This window comes from Aspergillus melleus (assembly GCF_016097325.1).
Source record: "Aspergillus melleus strain CBS 546.65 chromosome Unknown contig3, whole genome shotgun sequence".
In the NCBI taxonomy this organism is placed as follows: Eukaryota; Fungi; Ascomycota; class Eurotiomycetes; order Eurotiales; family Aspergillaceae; genus Aspergillus; species Aspergillus melleus.
In genome coordinates, this window is record NW_025763372.1 from 2,233,425 (window position 1) to 2,253,405 (window position 19,981).

The following is a 19,981-nucleotide window of genomic DNA, read 5'->3' on the forward strand; positions in this document are numbered from 1 at the left end:
CTCCGCTTTTATCACTCCGCCCGATTCTGCCGCTTCTATACTCTATGTAATCATGATATAGATCATTTAGGGGGACAAGAAGTTCTTCGGGACTTAGTAGGCAAGCTGTGGATTGGTATACGATCAATCTGTGTGCCGGAGGCAACAACTTGATGTCTATAGCTACTTATTCGTCCGTCTCCATAGTACCTCCGCCTAGGTCGATTTCAAAAAATCTTCATCATCCTGAACTAACTCTGCCCATGTCGGTCTACTGTAATGACCCTTTTCATTTCCTTTCGGCAGAGGCGTATAGGATCGGTTTTGACACTCTCTGGTTCTTTCATAAAAGGCTTTGAGACTGTCACTGGGAGCTTTGGAAGTGGATCCTTGCTCTTTCTGATCTTTATTGCTAGAATCTTTCTATTATATCGATTAGTATTTTAGATAAGATAATCAAATAAAAAAAGTTAAACTAGTATAATATACCTGGTCCTGAGGATTGGTTATTTCTTTTTTCTTTTCTGTCGGAGTGGTATTGACGATTGGGATATTGGAAGGGTAATTGGCCAGCATTGTAACTATTGCATTACTTAGAGCAGAGTACACTGTTGACACTATCTAGTTATCATCTATTAGTATTTGTATATATATCATATCTTGATTTGATTTCTTCCGGTGTAGTGAGGGTAACTTGAAGAACAAAACTTACCATTCTTTTTTTTTTCTCCCTTCACGTAGTTATCGGAGTGGGCTCAAGACAAGGTATAAACGAAAACCCAAGTCCGTCGACATTTTAAACAATAATTTTTCTTTTATTGTTGAAAACCTCGTGTTATTGGTGTGTATGTATATATACAGTCAAGCCCCGGCTGATCAACGTATGTAAGCCGTCAAGGCTCGATGTCAGCTTTGAAAGAGCCATGAAGTGTAGAAACAGAGGTAGTAAGATATAGAAAGCGGAGAGGAAAGAGGAAGAGAGATGCAGCGGGGAGAAGCCTACTGCCCTAGTGAAAATGTCTTCTCCTTGGATTCATTCCCTTTCAACTTCATTCACCATAACTTCCCTATCACATATTCCAAGTCTTTCAAGTGACAGGTCTAAACATACCAGGGCAGTTAACAAATCAGCGGGCTTTCAGTGAATAGGCTGTAGACGGCCTAACAGCGAGGGCCGTACTAACCAACAGCTTAAGCATTCTATCACTACATTTCTATCGCCGATGCCCCGATCACCGCCACTGGCAGACGGGTCATCATCTTGACTGTGATGCCGCCATATCGGTTCTTTAGATAGTCTCTCCTTGCCTTGGACTTGATAACGGTGTTTCCGGAGAGAACGGTGCCGTAGTGGACATTGGCATGGGCAGGCTGACCGTCTGGCTTCTGGAATTCGCGATCGTCGATACGCAAGTGCCGCCAGAACCCCGACTCATTGTGCGCTCGAATGATATTGATAGACTGCAGTAGATGATGCGTTGCGCTCTGCCAGTGCTTGAGCTCAAATCGATCATCTTCCCCCGCCTTTCCCTGATCATATCTACTACACCCGGACGGTCTCCTTCCGGGACTGCTACGGCCACCTCCCCAAGCTGTATATCCCTCGCTGGGGATGGGAGACCGCCAGCGATGCCAACCAGAAGCCCGAATTGCAGGCTCGGCAGATCGCGCTTTACTTCTGCTACCATGCTTCCAGAAACCGTAAGGCCCTGTTCCTGGTAGTATCCAACGACGGCCACCTTGTGAACACTGATTTCGCCCACAATGTAGACCACATTCTGGCCTGGGACTCTGGGAGGAATGCCCTCACGAACCCGGTAGAGCATGGCGATGGCCGCCCGTAATTCCACCGCCAGCGGGCACAGCCATACCACCGTGCAGTCTTCGCTTGGTCGGACAGGCCATATCCACTGGCAATTTAAAGATCTGTTTGTCAGTCCAGAAAGATTGAATAGCCTAGTCAGCTTGGTAGCGCACAACCCCACCACAGGCTGATGCAAGTTGAGGTGGCAGCCCTGGACCGCAGCCTTGTAGGAGCTGCTTGTCATCGAAAGGCCGCGCATTCCAATTTACTGATAGGAAACACTCATGTCGAGGAGTGATTGACTCGGCCGAATATGATGACTGTGAGTTATGCTCGCCAGAAATGGTCTGTGCCTACTTCCCTCTCCGAACATGGCATGGTCTATCCAAACCATCAATGAACTGCAGCACCTACTGCTTCCTTTCTAGGTTCCTTCCGGCGATCAAGTTCCCGGGCGTCCTCGTTTGGTAGCCATGTCTCTGGAATATCGCATCTACCCGGTCCCAAGAAGAGACGAGCGTCCATCATCACGGGTGGGATGTCTAGTGATGCCCATTTGAAGCAGGTTGCCGACTGGGATGACGGGCACATTGGGGTCCAATCGAGTCTATATGGGTTAGTTCCGGATCCTTTCGCAGCGCCAATAAATAACGTCATCGCCCTCTCCGCAGATGAACCCAACCAAATAGCCTGCAGAATTCACGATCCCTACACCAGCCACGCCCGAGGACATCGACAAGGAGACTGGCCCTAAAGCCCCTCTCTCAGCCTTTAGCCAAGTGAGACGACAGTCGCCGTCCAAAACAGCAGCATATGCACCACTGTCTCGCCCGCACCCACGGTCATGGTCCGCGGCGGACCCAATCCGCCAGGTACCATCCGTACCTGCAGGCCAGAGGCAATCAAGAGAAGAGGCGGCGGCGATCAAGGTGGGTGGGACCCAGCCACAAAATGCTTCACCCAAGGGATGATGCCGTGTGTCTCGGACCTTTATCAGGGCTCATTGGGTCAGGCAAACAAGCGCAACGTTAACAGCGATGCATCGAGGGTGTCCCACAAACAAAAGAGGAATGAAATGCAATTGGGACAAAAAATAGCCGCCCAAGAGGACGAGATTCGAAAGCAATCGGAAGCCCTGCAACGGCAGGCGCAGGACATTCGCGTGGTGATGCAAGAGCGGGGATTCTACCGCCCAGAGAGAGACTTCTACTGCGATCATGCCAGGCAATTAGAACCGGCTAGCCAGCTCCTAGCCCGGCCCGTTTCACCCCCAGGGGTTTCGAGTGTCCCTTAATAAGAGAAGCGTGGGGGATCCAGAGCTCCGCATAGGGGATGGGATCTCAACGCTTCCAGCTATCCCCCGATGAAACAAATAGGGATGTGGTCATCAGCGCCTTCCGCTGTCTTGATTACACAGCATCATACGGAATGCGGGCCGCTGGGGGACGAATCGATGCGGAGTTTACCGCGATTGTCTGGTCCGTGGCGGCCGTGATCTTAGGCTCGCGATGAGCATGTAATTGCACTCTCCGTGTCGATAGGCGGTATCTAGAGATATCGAGGGCCGTCACGTCAATTAGATCGAGCCAACGCGTTAGAGTCAAGCGAGGATATGAGACCCTGCGAGCAGCTTAAATAGCTGTGTTCATATTGATAATGTTTAGTTCGTACCTACACCTTAGTAAAAGCCATCGCGAAGTAGTTGGGTATGATATATGATAGAATGCTGTGCCTTTGCTCCTGTACTGAATTCATATCTATGATTCATAATGATAGAACATCGTTTATCTCGTTACACTCAAAGTCGTGGATCTGGCGTAAATGTACCCCGGGAAAGAGCCGGAGGAACAGTTAATCCGACGGCGCGTGGCAGGCATCCCGAACTTTTTTCTTTGTTCTCGAGGGAAGCACACGATCTCTTCTCCCGTTGGACTTTACTTTCTGGATGATTGACGGGAGTTACTTTTTGTATTTATATCCTTAATTTTTTACCCTTCCGCCTGAGACCATGGCGGACTCTTCGAAACCCGCTCCGGCTTCAGGCCCGGCTTCTGCCCCGGCTCCCAAGCCGCAGAACCCAGCCATGAGAATGATGGGTATTGACCCATTTGACTAAACTTGTGGTCAATCACTAATACTTTGTTGCAGGAATGCCCAACTTTCGCTTCAAGCTCCCCTCCCGCAATTGGATGATCTTTCTCACCATCACCGGTTCTTTCACGGCGGCCCTCATCTACGATCGCAAAGAGAAGAGTCGTACGCAACAGAAGTGGTGCGATCTGGTGGCGCATTTGTCGAAAGAATCCCTTCCGGTCGACCAGACTCGCCGAAAGCTTACCGTATATCTGTCCGCTCCCCCGGGTGACGGACTCCGCAACGCCAGGGACCACTTCAAAGAATACGTGAAGCCCATCCTAGTGGCCGCGGCTTTGGACTACCAAGTCATTGAAGGCAGGAGACAAGGCGACGTGAGAGCCGCCCTTTCGGAGCGGATTCGCAAGGTGAGAAGGCATGCAGGCGAGTCGAGTAGCGTCGTGGAGGAACCCAGCATAGAAGACGTTGTGGCCGACGCGCGACAAAAGATCGGTGTTACGGATGAACCAGGACCGAAGGGCGATTTGGTGATTGGACGTCATACCTGGAAGGAATACATTCGCGGTCTTCATGAAGGCTGGCTCGGACCTCTCGACCCTCCTGCCGCCGAGCCTGTGGACGCGCCTCCGTCCGAGGGAGCAGAGGCAGTCAAAGCCTCTGACGATGGCAATCCCGCACCCGAGAACCCCGAAAAGACCGAAACACCCGAGAAGAAGGAGGAGAAGCCGAAGCCCAGCGGTCCGACCCCGGCCTACTTGGCTCCTGCCGATTACTCGTCGCAAAGTCTCCCGCGCACTCTTCCCGAGTCTCTGGACGGATCGGCTCCAATCGCCTTCCCGCACATCCTGGGCTTCTTGAACACCCCGATCAGAGTCTGGCGATACCTAAACCAGCGCCACCTCGCCGACACCGTGGGCCGAGACGTCGCTGGCATCGTCCTCGCGTCGAGCACCAGACCCTACCACGACGGTTCGTTAGAGTCTGAATTCAGCACCCCGAACGTTGATGCCGGTCCATCATCCTCGGGCAACTATGAGCAGCAGACTCTCCTCGAGGAGGAAGAGCTGGAATGGCACAAATCCGTGCACAAGACGGATGAGTCGAATCCCGACAAGGAACGCGAATGGGTCGACGAAGTTGTCATGGATCCCCGCATCGCTTCGCGGATGCAGCGCTACATCCTCTCGTCTGACGAGGAGGCTCGTTCGCGACGCATTCTCGAGGGCGCGGAATACATCCTCGGCGAAGAGAGACCCCCGCCTGTTCCTTTCTGGAAACACCTGTGGATCAAATACGGCTATGGCGAGGATGAAGCCACCCTCAGAAGGAAGCCTATCCTGGGCAACATTGATGAGGAGTGATGCGGCTTACGGACCGCATTTTGAATGACTTTTTTTTTCTTGCACTGCAGCAAAGATCTCCACCACTCTACTGTACCACAACTTCTCAGCTTTGTATATTAATTAGACTCTGGCGTTATATATGAGCCTTAAATACTAGCAGATTTTAGATGACAAGTTCTTGCGCGTCGTCATTCTAGATGTCAATTGGAGCGACCGCTTGTGTACACATAGTTTATGCGAGACCCAGTTCGACTAAGGGGCAAGCCCAAAACTGTGATGCAAATCAGGGACGGGCATTTTGTGCCGCCTGATTTTTGTATTGCCGCTCTGGGCGCTTGATACCCATGAGCCGTGTTTGTTATGGGGAATGATAGCATAGCTACCATGTCGGGCTTTCTAATCCTAATATATGGCTGAGATTTGAAGAAATTCTATATTCAGAGATAAGATCAGACGCAGCTACCCCGGCGAGCTATTCTGAACGTTTCGGGTGCTATTTTGAGGGCTAAGATTGATTTATTCCTGACGGAACAAGGTCGAGTTGGGCCACTTGCTAGCAGCCTTTTCGGCGTAGGCCGTCTTGGACGCTTGGTCACTTCCCCATTCGCTCAGCAGATCGAGACCGGCAAGGGCGGTCTCGAGAGAGATGAGGTCAGAATCGAGGGTCGCCGTGAGATCCTTCTCGCACTGAGGCTTCGCGTCCGCCTTCAGAAGCTGCCCGCATGTCAGACCGGCTTGCGTATGCGGGATGCTGTCCTTGTGCGCGGCAAGGAACGAGTTGTTCCATTCCTCCAGATTCTGGGACTTGGGGAGCAGCGTCTCAAATTCGGTGTTGACGACCTCTGCGACCTCGGGAGCAAGAGGCTCGGAGAGGCTGTCCAGAGCTTTCCGGAATCGGAGGAGCTGAACGTGAAGCGTCGGGTTGGACGCATCAATCGCATGGGCGGCGGACAGGCACTTGAGGGCAAGCGCGTATTTGTCTGGGCATGTTAGTAAATCCACAGGGTATATACAGCAGGGCAACATACTTTTCCTCAGATAGACTTCGAACCCAAGACATTGCGCCTCAATGTTCTTGGGGCTGTATTCCAACAATGGCGTCAAAAACTTGGTCGCCTCTTTCAGGGGGTCCTGCCTCTGGACAAGCTGGTTTCCAAGCGGATCGGGGTCTTCTTTCTTCACGTCTCCATCCGTGCTCTTTGCGTTTGCAGCCGCTGCCTTTCTCGCTTCCCGCTTATCGGCCTCAATCTTCTCGAGTCGTTGCTGCTCCTTCTTAGCCTTCTTGAGGGCCTTTTTACGTTCGGCATCATCCTCGCCTGCGCCGTTAACACCGCTAGGCAACGGTCCATGAACGAGATCCGGCTGGTCGTGGAGAAGCAGGTACGCCTTGATGGCGGCAAGAGCCACCCTCGTGTAGAAGGGGTGTTCACGCAAACGGTCCTCCCAGCGAACCATGTCAACGTAGGCTCTGACCATACCCTTTCGGAGAGAAAAGCTGTGGAAATCAAATTGATCTTCTTGCCACACGTCGAAGATGTTGTAGACGGCATGGAGTCGCTTGAGAGCAAGCCCAAGCTTCTTCTGTCGCAGATAGGCCTCTCCATCCTCGGTCAGGTACCAGACGCACTGCATCTCGTGGAGATCGCCCAGCGCACCCCCGACAGTCTCATTACGAGTGAACTTGCTCATGTTGTCGAGGGCCTTGTCGTTCTCGTTGTTGCGGAGCTGGTATTTGGCGGCCTTGGAGTTGATGTAACGGTCTTTCTCATCCAGCAGTCGGGCCTTCTCCATTTCCTCCGCAGCCTTTTCAACATAGCCATAATGCTTCCAGATCCTTGCTTTCGTCATTTGGTATTCCACGGCCTTGGGAGACAGCTCGATAGCCTTGTCGACGTACTCCATCGCCTTGGGCAAGTTGCGGCTGAGGTGGTAGTTGTAATGCTGAGCCAGGAAATAGTAGGTAGAGGAGAGGAATTCCGTGTTGTCGCCGTTGGCTTGTTCTTTGGTTTGGGCCGAAGCGTAGCCTTCAACCAGCTCCTGCACTGTGTCGCGTTTGGCCGTGTTGGTGTACAGGGTTTTGATGTTGGCAAAAAGAGACGGCACGCCCTTCTTCAACATCCGCTGCAGATAGGCATCGGCAGCCTGCTTGAAATCATCGCCCTCTAAAAAGTCCAAGGGAATCCTGCGAGAAGCATCCCCGCGCGGGGTCTTCTCCGCCCAGGAGTCATATACAGCCTTCAACGCTTTGTGGTCATCCGCCGAGATTCCCTTGGCTCGGATCAGCGCATCGTAGTAGATTGAGTTCTCCGGGTTCCGCTCGAGGAGGGCATTGTAGGCGGCCTCCGCTTCATCCTTTCGGTCCAGTCGCAGGAGGTAGTCTGCCTTCATTTCCATCACGGCCAGAACATCGGTGCATCGGTATCCCACAGCTTCCAAATGCTCCAGCGCCTTGTCGATCTTACCCGCTTCGGCCATGATGGTGTTCTTGTACAGGACAGCTTCGGAGTGCTCCATGTCGGCCACTGGCGGGGGCGTTTTGAGAGTCTCCTCGTAGGTCGTCAGCACCTTCTCCGCCTCCTCCAGGTCACCAGCGAGGTGGTGCGCGATAGCCAAAGCCGTCCAGTTTTGTCGGAAAGCCGGGCGGGCCTGCAGCATAGCGCTACGACTTTGAATGTAGCCCTGGTAGTCCCGCATTTGCATCTGCAGCAGAGCGAGATCTCTCTGGATGGGTTGGGAGTCGGGTTCGATTCGCAATGCGAACCGGTATGCCTTGATTGCCTCCTCGTAGTTCTTCTCGGCCCGATATAGCAACCCATAAACGTGCCAGCAGATATGCGACCTCATGTCGTTTTTGAGGGCTTCCTTGGCCAGCGCAAAAGCCTCCTCCTGCTGGCCCATGTTGCTAATGATCAGGGCCTTCATTGCGAGGGTATCGCCATGGGTGGGGTTCTTGCGAAGGATCTGTTCGGCGGTCTTGATTCCTGTAGAGGATTAACCATGGTCAGTCATACCACGCAGCCCAGTCCAATCGCACGGGACAACCCACCCTTCTTGTGCTGCTTGTTCTCATAATGGCGAACCACCTGACGAAACAAGGACGCATCCTTGGAGCTCAATTGTTGCGGCATTGTGGCTGCTGTGGGAGGTTGGCGGAGGTGAGGGAGTTGCCAAGTAACTGTGTGTGAACTGAAGCTGGATGTGCGCGGGGACTCTTTCCTCCGGGAACGGCTTGACTTGTCGATCAGGCAGCGAAGAGCTTAGGGCCGGGCTATTACGACATTCCCTTTCCTGGCCGGTCAAGTCCACCACGATTGTTTCGAGGGCTCGAGTTAGGATTTTGTTCAATTTTGGGTCAAATTCGAAAGGCAATCGCTACTCCAGAATCATCCGAAAACAGACTTTTAGGTCCGGTGAGCTTTTACATGAATCCGAGGAAGCAAAATGGGAGATTTCCACGCTGCAAGGCGACCTCCCTTACTATATGCAATTAATCATACATGTCTCGTTTATATACATCCACAATTCCGGCTTTTATTTCGTCGTTGGCGGCGCCTGCTGTCGCGGCTGCCGTGTTTCGCGCCAGCTGTTGAGCTCTTCCCCCCACCCTGCAGACGAGCTGCCGCATCTTTCAGACACTAGACCCCATGTCCGAGACCGAACAATTTCTTCCACGCTGCGTTGTGTTCGGACTACGTTCGCCAGTGACTCTGTGCGCGCTTCCCGGGGGAAGAATCGAGCAGAATATGGGTCCAGTCTCTCATCAACAACTCGCTCTCGGTCCTTTGCAGATTCGGTTTCTCGGAGGACGAGATCGGGGTCGTCCGGATCAGGGCTTGTGGCTACACCCGCGCAGTAGTTGAGCACGTCGGAGCGTGTCTGCCACGAAGGGAACAATACATTCTCTTTGAATCCCTGACAGGCGGCGGGATCGATCGATTTTTCTGTATCTGACGTTGTCTGGCGCACCGCAGTTGAGGAAGGATCAAACCCCTTTTGCGAGGGAGTGAACAAGGCGTTCAGATTTTGGCTTATCGAGTCATCTATCGTAGTCCTAGAGAGGCGAAGAAAGTCTGTATAGACCCGTAGGTATGAGCACTGCTCCTCGCCACCAGTAACCGGGATAGGGACTAACCTGTGAGCAGCTTCTCATTGAAGCAGAATCGTGGGCTCAGCGTGGGTGCCGAAGTGGAGGAAGCCCGCGACATTTTCCTGACGTTTCCGTCTCCTTTGACCTTTTCCGACCAGAACCACTCCAGATTGAATGATTTCTTAGGGACAAAACTAGATTAATCAATTGGCGCCGTAGGCAAAATGGGAAACACCGAAACAGTGTCGGTTGGTGTATTAAATTGTTGACCAATAGTTCCAGTTACGACTGAGCGTATAGCCTGCACTGTGGGAAAAATCTCAAAGATCGGTTTTGTTTCGTTGGATTTGATGGTTGGGAAAGGTGTACAAAGTATGGAGCAGATGGAAGAAGTCCCTCGGCCGGGATGGTATCATAAGTTGCCTGCCTGATCAGGCTAGCAGCCCATTGATCAGCCCCGGATCACGGGACTACGTGACCCATAGGCAACGCGCTTCCTCGCATATCAACAGACCACTCTTCCATACAACGGAGCAGCCAATTTTTGGTTCTTCTTGGAAAGGCAGAGTATCCGTCGCCGCCATGCCTGAGCTAGCTGAAGTCTCGCGCATCGTCCACTTCATTCGTCAACATCTTGTTGGCAAGACGCTTTCCAAAGTATCTACGCAGAACGATGACATCGTATACGGCAAAGCTGGCACGAGTGGCTCTGAGTTTCAGAAAGCCATGGAGGGCAAGAAAGTAGTGGGTGCGGGACAGCAGGGGAAATACTTTTGGATTGCCATGTCCTCACCACCGCATCCCGTCATGCATTTTGGTATGACCGGTTGGCTCAAGATAAGGAATGCCGACACGTATTACTACAGAACAGACAAGCCAGAGGATAAGGAGTGGCCACCGAAATACTGGAAGTTCTTACTCGAAACCGACGGAGACCCCAAAACGGAAGCTGCATTTGTCGACCCCCGCAGACTTAGCAGGATAAGGCTCGTGGATTGTCCTGCGGAGGAGATTCGCAAGTACAGCCCTCTCAAAGAAAACGGCCCAGATCCGGTGGCCGACAAAGAGGCGGTGTCGGAGAGCTGGCTGGGAGACAAGTTGAAAAGCAAGAAGGTACCAATAAAGGCTCTTCTTCTGGACCAAGCCAATATAAGTGGTATTGGCAATTGGATGGGGTTAGTTTTTTGTTCACTCAGCTAGACCTGAATACTGACTCCGCAGCGACGAAATCCTGTACCATGCGAGGATACACCCCGAACAGTACAGCAATTCTCTTAATGATGATCAAATAAAAAAGCTTCATTCCTCCCTTCATTATGTCTGCTCAACGTCGGTGGATCTGCTAGCAGACTCGGAGAAATTCCCTGAGGATTGGCTCTTCAAACATCGATGGGGAAAGGGAAAGAAAAACACGCCGTCTGTTTTACCCAACGGTGAAAGGATCACGTTCCTTACTGTTGGTGGTAGAACCAGCGCCGTCGTCCCTAGTATGCAAAAGAAAACAGGGCCGGTGACCAAAGGTGCCAGTGGTGAAGATACTAGCGACACGCAAAGCAACTCCAAGAGGAAGCGAGCAGAAGCCAAGGAGGAAGGGGGTGATTCGGAGGCAGTGCCCAAATCTAAGAAAACGCCCAAACCTCCTGTCCAGCCTCCAGTCAAGGAAGAGAATGAAGAGAAAGCTACAGGTTTAGGGCGACGACGCTCGACGCGCTCGAGGAAGTGAGCTAGGCTCGAGCAGGCTATTTTCTCGAAAAAGAATTGCATCTGCTTACCCAAACATAATATGGATGCAAGTACATTCTCTTACCAGGAAGATAGGATGCGTGGCAATAAGAATATGATAGTGGAATATTCGGAGATCAGGCTGGAGGCCTGAATATCTTGGCTGCCTGGAATACGAGGCTGACCTCAAACCCACAATTTCAGTAAAATCTTTCTCTTCGAAGTAATCTTCTATCTCCATTCATTTATCTGTCTGAGTTTCGAGGAAATCTCCGATCTCGCTCCCACACCACGATAATTCCCACACTGCAATGGCGCAAGCATTCAAAATCCAGCCTTCTGGAAGCAAACCTGACCTCAGGAGAGTCGCGGAAGAAACCAAAGCTCTGCTGCCCGGGGTATTGGCACTGAAGCCTCAGGCTCCCCCAGATGGACACTATTGCCCGTACGCGAAGATGGCTCCCTTGAATTTCAAGTTCCATCCGAACCTGGTTGCGAAGGTCAAGGTCATCAACGGCGACACGTTCGATATAGCCAGTGCGCTTTCGAGTTCAGGTCCTTCCAGCGCCCACCACGCAAAACATGTATGCGTCCTGAACATGGCCAACCAGACGAACCCTGGAGGAGGCTGGCTCAATGGAGCCATGGCCCAGGAGGAGGAACTCTGTTATCGAAGTAGCCTTAGCTTCACTCTCAAGAGACGACACTACCCCATGGGGAGTCACGACGTTTTGTACGCCCCAAGTGTCGTCGTCTTCCGTGAGAATTACAGCAAGGGCCACAGGCTCATGAATTTACAGAAGCCTGACCAGCTCCCTGTTGTCAGCGTGATCAGCGTGGCTGCGATCAGAGATCCGGAGTTGATCTCCGGGGCTGCTCTTTCGAAATACCGATACGCCGCCGATCGAGACTTGATGAAGGCCAAAATGCGCTCTGTGCTCCGCGTGGCGGCTTTCAATCGGCACCGACGGCTAGTCTTAGGCGCGCTTGGCTGCGGTGTTTTCGGTAATCCCAATAATGAGGTCGCCGACTGTTGGATGGAAGTTCTGCAAGAGAACGAGTTCCAGGGCTGGTGGGAGTCGATCGTGTTCGCCGTCTTAGACAACATGGTGAGCCCCGGCTCGAATTTTGAGGTATTCTACGGCAAACTGCATGGACTGAGGGTGTGATCGACCAGCGCCAATTACACGGTCAGTCAACGATTCACCACCAGCCCGCTTATCTCAGCAAGAGTCATAGTTAATTTGACCACAGCTCAATATGTCTATGGCTTATTACCATATTTAAAATTGAATCCGGCTCTCTTACTTCAACCCGAATAGGCAAGCAGTTCAAGAGGGGGGCACTCCCAACTAGACCATTGCCCATCTCTGCATACAACGTTTTCGTTATCATTTAATATATACCTATTCCCTCCAGGGTCAATATCCCAAGCGCTACTTGGACAGACTCCGGATGTAACCTCTTGTTTTGAATAACTTCGCTATACGTAGCCCGCGTGAATGGCTAGCCATCACACAATCTTGCTCACCCAACTCTGCCCATGACAGTTCATCTTGGTTACCCTTTTGGTCTTCTTTCGGGAGAGACGTAGGTTCGTTCTTGATTATGTTTGGATCTTCAACAGGTGGCTTCGGGACTGGATCCTTACTAGATTTGTTCTATTATATCAATGATAAGATAATCAAATGTTAGGGTTTTGGATTGGTATAATAAAAGATGTGGTAAGCACGCAGTAGACATATAACAGCTGGTTTAGTTATATTACTCTTTGTTCTTATCTATCTTCTACAATTATAGGATTATATAGTATATAGATCGAGATTCTACCTCGATCGACGAATCGCCTGTATAATCTGTTGTTTTAATGGATAGACTTTATTAGGCAAATAGAATTTTGATTAATTGGGCACCCGAGCAGACATATCTATGGTTAAGACGTTGAAACGTTTATTCAAATACCGCAGATCATCCCAAAACAAGACATAATTTCTCGCTGCTGACTAGCTGCTGGCCTTCCAAGCCGAAGCCTTCCCACAGAGGTTTAGAATTTAGACTAAACCCCAGCAGTTATACCAATCAAGTTTTAACAACTTGTGATTGTAGTTTTTGATCTATCCCGTCAATTCTAAACAGTAACGGGGGCCTTTTACATCCCCTGCATCCCTTTTCTAAACATATCATTGATATCAATCTTCTTTGGATGGTTGTCGTATCCGTTCGTTTGGGCTCGGGGTCTGTTTTCTCTTTCTGAATGATAAGCTTGCGTTCACTTGTTCTCTGTTTGTTTGGAGTTGTTTTGCCATAGGCTATACGTACTGTATATATAACAAGAGTTATAAACACAGTCGTAAACACAAGCATGACTGCCGACAGACGAACAATAGATTTAGTTAGAGAGAGTGCTCGCATCCATGTAATAGAGGACTGACTAACCGCCATGACTGATTACTGCAGGCTGTTGGAAGCCCGTTTGCCGCGGGCTATTGAAAGCCCGGGCTCTTCCCAAAGAAATTTTAACAGCGAGACCCTCGCGGGCTAGTACTGTGTGGCAACGTGGTGCAGGACTGCCCGAGCGACAGTGACTCCGTTGTACGGCGGGCCATAGCCGCCACTCCGCAACAAAAAAAATTCCCCTCACCGCTCGCTCAACCGCCTACTACACACGTTCATGAAGCTATATAGAATTACTTTAGATAGTAGAAAGATCAAAAAGCTAATTGATATTTCATTATTTACTCGATTAAAACCCTTTTAAAACAAAACAAAGTTGTAAAAGAAGTAATGAATGATCTATTTGTCACCGAACGCTATTGGACTTCCAGCGGTGAGCTCGCTCCAAGTTTGTATGACACTATATATAACGGATTGAATGATGGAATTTTTACGAGATTCCATGTTAGTCTTTTGACTCAATTGAGAGATTAGACCACCCATTACTCCTCTTACACTACTCTTTCAACTGAACCAAAAAACTAACATAGAATCTTTACATGATTCTATCTAGACCTCGGCAGAGTCCGTCCATGGACGGACACCTCTTGACCTGTCCGCCCATTACAGTGGTAATACACTAGTAATACAATATATTATATGGGTAAATACGGTAAGCACCTTGCAGATGGGCGGGTTTGGGCGGTATTCATGGACTTTGGACACCTTTCAGATCTTGTTGGACGGACTCTGCCGAGGTCTAATTCTATCATCCAATCCGCCATATATAGTGTCATACAAATTTGAAACAAACGCACCCGCTGCAATCTCAACAACGTCCGTCATCCAATAATAAAAATGTGACAAACGAATGACCACAAAAAATCATTATATAAAACAATGCACGTTATAACTATTGACTTAATATTCTAGTCTTTTAATGACACAATAAATAACCGTCTTATAAAGGGTCCTGTCTAGATTCTGCCGGCAGAATTCGGGATTTTTTTTTTGTTGCGGAGTGGCGGCTATGGCCCGCCGTACTCCGTTGTAAGAGCTAGCTCCTTGGCCTAGTTCATCGGGGATAACGAGAGACCGGGCCGTGGCTTTGTGCATGGGCTTTATTGGTTCGATCTACATGCGATATTAGTACCGTTTCTAGAAGGTACAGGCTAGTGGATATAACATACCAATGCTCATCCGACACAGGATTAACTTTGCTCTTTAATCCACTGGTCTTGCGACCAATTCTAAACAGGTCTGACAAGTAAGTAAAAGATATTTATACCATGCCAGTCTGACTATACCTCGCGAGGGTCAGAGTGGAACCTGTTGCCCCACCCGAATGCTACCTTACCTAGATAGCTAGGTAAGGTAGTGACCCTACCGAGCTGGGCTGGTCTCCGCAACGGTCTCAACTTAAGCCGTTTCGCGGCCAGGGCTTTCCTGCTTGGCTGTCTGCAACGGTGTAGAGCTTCTCTGATAGTATACCAGGCGCGTGTGTGTGTGTGTGTCCACGCTGATGGGAAGGAGGGGGTGAGTGACGCGGGCGACGCGACGCGCGAGCGAACAGCAGCTGAAGGGCCAGCAAATAGGATATTGAAGACTCGTTTGAACCAGGGGAGCTCTTTGTAGGCAGGACGGAAGCCGTGGCCTCATTCGCTAACGTAGTGGGCTTCGTCAATGGTAATGCGACTTAGCTCTCCCTGGCTGTGGATGGTCTGCAGGCTTCGTTGGGAGATCTCATCCGGCGTGTCGTACTTCGACACAGTCCTGAAGGAATCGGATCTCACAGTGGCTGTTAGGACGAGCGGAGGGGCCCCGTGTTGAAGATTCGCAGATGTGCCGGGTCTAGTTCGAGCATGCCCAAATCTGCAGTCTGGTTAGCCAGCTGACTTCAGGCTGTGTCCATGACTTAGCTACATTATAGAAGCCATTCGCTTTCAGCTTCGTGATATCTGCAACGCCGATTCTTGATTGCCTGTAAGCCCTTGTTGTGCAGTGTGTGATCAGGTGCATACCATGAGCTTGGATGGAATCGATGTTCACGATGAAAACCTGCTACAGGGCACACTAGACGAAGGTGATTGAAAGAGAGAGAAAAGGAAAAGAGAAGGAAGGTCGGAGGGAAGTAAGTGTCCGGTGCAGATAAGTCTCCTGTGAAGGAAGGAGCCCTCGGGAGCTGCCTTTACCGCTCCGGGGGTAATGCTCGCATAGGCTGCGCGAAGTCGAACCTTCCTGCGGAAAGACCTGCTCGCGTGTATAGTGTGAAGCTATTCCGGATTAGGTTACATTGTTCAGCATTGAGTTGGTGCGAAGGCCAGGTAGGTCTTTCCTTGCAACTGAGGGTCCCAGTCTGCGTCGAAGACGCAGAGCAGACCCCCAGGACTTTCAGATCAAGGACCTCATCTCGTGGTTCAAGTCTATCTAGCGCCGCCCAGAGGCGCGGTTAGGCGCAACTACTGCTGCTTCGTTGCCCCCAGTCTCAGGCATCGTGTACGTCTCACTACGGTCGATCTCCGAAAAGCTAGCCAACGTGCTGTCGACGGCGTGGGACGGAAACATCCGCGCCGTAGCTTACCACGCCGGCCTCTCATCTCAAGGTCGCACCCGCATCCAGACGGAGTGAACATCCCCGAATCCCACGCAGGAACCCGATACCAGTCATCCCTCCCCATCCTTCTATGTCATCGTCGCGGCCAACGCCTTCGGCATGGGCATCCATAACCCACACGTCCGCTTTGTCGTTCACGACGGCCTCTCCACTCAAGATTCACTCCCAGAATCAGCTACATCACATAATCAGGCGACAAGGCGGGCGACGACAGGGCCAGAGAGCATAACTCAAGCCTGTCACCTACGAGGGTATGCTGGCCAAGGGCAGCACCGCTCATCACCACCACCGATATCGAGAGCTTCCCCGGTTTCCCCGACGGTATTGGTGGCACGGAGCTGACAGAGAACATGCGCAAGCAATCTATCTATCTGACTCGGAGCCGGGGTGATCACCGAGACCATCTTTAAGATCGACCTGCCCCAGCGGTCCTTCAAGCTGTGGGCCACATGGAACGAACGACTTTGAAAGCCCTGCGCCCCTTGAATCATCGAAGAAGGAACCCGCCCCGGCGCGTTTTGTCGGAGAAGACGAAGGATCTCGCCCAGCAACCCGAGGACAACCAGACTCCCGTTCTGCCACCAACGCATGAAGACCAGGCCGAGGAGGTCCCCGGTGATAGCGATGCGGCCATGGCTCCGGCCACCGACGACGAAGTTGACCCGAAGAATGAGAAGTATCCTACTCACGAGGAAGATGCGACGAAGCTACCTGCCGTGTTGCCCCCTCCCCTCTCATTCAACCGGGCAAGCAAGCACAAGTCTGACAAGATAGACGACTTCTCAATCATGGAGGTCAAGAGCTTTGCAGAAATGAAGGCGGCAGATACCAAACGGGTTGAGAAGCTCGCATTTCAGGAGGGTGACATTGTTGCGGTGCGAGATGGCTGCCAACAAATACCAGTGTTGGTCCCTTTGATTTTAATGGTCCTTATCTTAATGTGTTCCCATTAGCTTTCTAATAAAGCTCGTTCACGCGGTCTACTATGCTTCTTATTTCCGGACTTTTCTTGTAATCATGTTGGCTACATCTCTCCGCGGCGTCTTTCTTGATTCGCGGCTTTATAAGCATTAAGAGTAGAGATTAACCACTATAATACCATATACATATGTAAACATAGTGAGATATTAATTGGTTTCTTTCCAGCCTGCTAGATCAACATTCCGCTGGCCCGGCTGGCAGCTGCAAACACCCTTCTCACAGCCAACGGCGATGTAAATTTGACTAGTTTCAAGCTTTCCAGTCAGCCGGAAGGTCTGAACATAGTACCGTTCAAGGTAAAACGACCCATAAGTGATTGAGATTCCTACCTTATAGAGAGTCTAGGAGAGTTTACTGTTCTCAAACATAATCCAACGTTGATATTGCACCTCTTGTTGCTGGCTGTGTTGTTTGCTATGGCTTTTGCATCTGTACAATCTCTGCAACATAGAGCATATATCCTTGGCATTGCCCAAGGTCATATATAGAATTGTAGTGTACACAGATGGGAGTACTGCCATATGACCAACAACCCCACGGGATGAGCTTCAAGAAGGCGCTGGAGGATCATCCTGTCTATCGATTCATAAACACCCTAGGCAGTCTTTAATAATCCTAATAGGACTCAGGGAAAGTACGTTTATGCCACACGAGGTGCTACAACACCCGTCCTTTCCCCAGCTAGTAATCGTATCGATGCCATAATGCACTACCTGCTTCGTGGTATCCACGGAAGGTGCATAGCAGGCGCCATGGTTCAGATTGAACAGAAAAGGCTACTACTACTGGCTAATCGGTTCCTACCGGCAGATTTTAACCTTAATATAGATCAAGAGTTACACTGGGAGAAACAACGAGTAGTTCACAGATATCAGTGGGAGCTGATTGACAAGTCCGCAGGCTCTATAGATGGGACGCCTGAGGCAGACGTAGGCACGTGTTGTTGGGGAGTGGGCAGTAGTAGTACTCATCTAGGTTTCCCTGGCTCGTCTGGAACTTCTTCCTTCTCTTTCCCCTCCGGCCAGCGATCATCCACAACGAGGTACGTATACATTCCATTTCATCGAGTTCCATCTCTCCTTATCATCGAATTTCATTCTATATCATCTCTTTATCATTATCTCTTTCTATTCCTTTCTTTCCGCTTGATATCAGGGTTGCCCCTCCCGGGGGTGAGGAAGTCAGTATAGGACTGAACCAGCAACCATCCTATCCCTATCACGCGTTGCACTTACCTTCCATCAAGTTCCATCTATTCTTTATATCATGTTAACCCTATATCATCTCTCTATCATTACTTTATATTTCTTTCTTTCCGCTTGATACTAGGGTTTTGTACTCTAGACAAGTGTTGGTTCAAGGCTAGACCAACTTGTCCTTGTCTCACGCTTCATTCATATTCTATATCTTGCCCTTCCTTATATGGTCTTCTATTATATACCGTGTTGGGATACCTCTAACAAATGATAGAGAGCAACGTCAACAAAATCATTTCGAATATCTACAATTCTACATCAGCACCCACAAGGAGAACAAAAAAAAAAAAAAAAAAAAAAACCAACAAAAAGTCCTGCCTTGGGCCGACTGGCCTCACTCCGTCTACGCCGTTGTAAGTGAGGGAAAAAAGAAAAAGAAAATATGGTAAGTTCTGTTCCTCAAGTTACTCTCATGACATCGGAAGAAATTGATTCAAGATATATATAAATACTAATAGTCATAACTATTATAGTGTCAACAATGCGCTTTGATTCACAAGATCTACCATCCTGGCAATACGCCCCCACCGACCCCATTGGCTGCCGCTGCTGCTGCCGCTGCTCTGAGTAATGCGATAGTTACAATGTTAGCCAATTCTCCTTCAAATACTCCAATCGTCAATACTACTCCGACTGCGACTGGGCCCTCTCCTCCTCCCTCTACTTTGAAGCGACAAAAAAGCAATGATCAGGTATATTATACTAATTCAATATCTTAATATTTGATTATCTTATCTATAATACTAACTGATATAATAGAAGAAGTCTAGCAAAAAAGATCAAGCAAAGCCCCCAGTGACAGTCCCAAAACCTTCGATCAGCCAACCAGACTCAGAGAGTGCCAACAACGAATCTAGTATGTCTCTGCCGAAAGGAAATGAAAAGGGTAATAGACTGACATGTGCAGAAATAGTTGAGCAAGAGGATGACGATTTTCTTATCTACCTTGGCAACTAAGTTGTTCTGTTGTGGGTTGTGGTTTTTTTTTCTATGATATAAATGTTATATTATTAATAATTATTATATTCTTATATTAATATCCAAATTGAACAAGATTATTATCTCTTATATCATAATTTACACATTCTCAAAGCAATACACCTTCTATAAATCCTGGCTATCTCTACGTAGGTGGTGGTATCCCGTCTGGGCCGGATATCTTGTCGGGGGAGTCAAAGGAGGACCTTGACTGTCAAGGTTGGTTCGATACTGGGACAATCTAACATGGTTTTATTGAATCAGCAGATGACCCATGCTGTTCCCTCTTCCTCTCTTCCTCTCTCGTCCCTTTCCTCCATCCTGATTCCTCAGCCGCCTCATAAGTATCGCCGGTGCGCATGCTCATCGGGACCCGGTGGTGAGGATGTCGAACATGCAATAGCTGCTGAGGGAGCATCTCACCACGAGGTGTCGGTCGGAACGTTGGGGCTCAGGCTTTCTGAGCCCCGTGGGGAGGAGTACGCAAAGGCAAGGACTATGAATGGTAAACAAAACCGACGAGTGGTGATAACCGTGCTGCTGCAGCGGCAGCTGAAAAGAAGATGTTAGTACAATGTCGGTATTTTGGAACCCAGGACATTAAAACCGTGGTGGGAGGAATACAGAAGCGAGGGGCTGTGGATGGGTGTCTTGACTCCGGCCTCTGGCCACATGGATATCGGGGAACTT

General features: G+C 50.0%; 8 protein-coding genes across 8 annotated transcripts; 5 read left to right on the forward strand and 3 right to left on the reverse strand.

The window, feature by feature from the left end:
- Positions 1-1,185: 1,185 nt before the first annotated feature.
- On the reverse strand, positions 1,186-1,805 carry LDX57_005834 (uncharacterized protein; the record flags this gene model as incomplete). Its single annotated transcript, XM_046087520.1, has 2 exons — positions 1,186-1,464; positions 1,527-1,805. 2 exons carry the CDS (start codon positions 1,803-1,805, stop codon positions 1,186-1,188), a joined length of 558 nt encoding a protein of 185 aa, XP_045943487.1.
- Positions 1,806-2,627: 822 nt separating this feature from the next.
- On the forward strand, positions 2,628-3,077 carry LDX57_005835 (uncharacterized protein; the record flags this gene model as incomplete). The annotated part of the gene is made up of 1 exon (XM_046087521.1): positions 2,628-3,077. One exon carries the CDS (start codon positions 2,628-2,630, stop codon positions 3,075-3,077), a length of 450 nt encoding a protein of 149 aa, XP_045943488.1.
- A 714-nt stretch (positions 3,078-3,791) lies between these two features.
- On the forward strand, positions 3,792-5,238 carry TIM54 (Tim22-complex subunit TIM54; the record flags this gene model as incomplete). The annotated part of the gene is made up of 2 exons (XM_046087522.1): positions 3,792-3,879; positions 3,932-5,238. 2 exons carry the CDS (start codon positions 3,792-3,794, stop codon positions 5,236-5,238), a joined length of 1,395 nt encoding a protein of 464 aa, XP_045943489.1.
- A 498-nt stretch (positions 5,239-5,736) lies between these two features.
- Positions 5,737-8,142, reverse strand: LDX57_005837 (peptide alpha-N-acetyltransferase complex A subunit NAT1; the record flags this gene model as incomplete). The annotated part of the gene is made up of 2 exons (XM_046087523.1): positions 5,737-6,200; positions 6,249-8,142. The coding sequence occupies 2 exons, from the start codon at positions 8,140-8,142 to the stop codon at positions 5,737-5,739; spliced, it is 2,358 nt and encodes a 785-aa protein (XP_045943490.1).
- A 609-nt stretch (positions 8,143-8,751) lies between these two features.
- On the reverse strand, positions 8,752-9,425 carry LDX57_005838 (MIX23 family protein; the record flags this gene model as incomplete). The annotated part of the gene is made up of 2 exons (XM_046087524.1): positions 8,752-9,290; positions 9,353-9,425. 2 exons carry the CDS (start codon positions 9,423-9,425, stop codon positions 8,752-8,754), a joined length of 612 nt encoding a protein of 203 aa, XP_045943491.1.
- Positions 9,426-9,889: 464 nt separating this feature from the next.
- LDX57_005839 (putative formamidopyrimidine-DNA glycosylase) lies at positions 9,890-11,030 on the forward strand (the record flags this gene model as incomplete). The annotated part of the gene is made up of 2 exons (XM_046087525.1): positions 9,890-10,482; positions 10,529-11,030. The coding sequence occupies 2 exons, from the start codon at positions 9,890-9,892 to the stop codon at positions 11,028-11,030; spliced, it is 1,095 nt and encodes a 364-aa protein (XP_045943492.1).
- Positions 11,031-11,340: 310 nt separating this feature from the next.
- On the forward strand, positions 11,341-12,198 carry LDX57_005840 (uncharacterized protein; the record flags this gene model as incomplete). The annotated part of the gene is made up of 1 exon (XM_046087526.1): positions 11,341-12,198. The coding sequence occupies one exon, from the start codon at positions 11,341-11,343 to the stop codon at positions 12,196-12,198; it is 858 nt and encodes a 285-aa protein (XP_045943493.1).
- A 4,327-nt stretch (positions 12,199-16,525) lies between these two features.
- Positions 16,526-17,029, forward strand: LDX57_005841 (uncharacterized protein; the record flags this gene model as incomplete). Its single annotated transcript, XM_046087527.1, has 1 exon — positions 16,526-17,029. The coding sequence occupies one exon, from the start codon at positions 16,526-16,528 to the stop codon at positions 17,027-17,029; it is 504 nt and encodes a 167-aa protein (XP_045943494.1).
- Between the last annotated feature and the right edge of the window lie 2,952 nt (positions 17,030-19,981).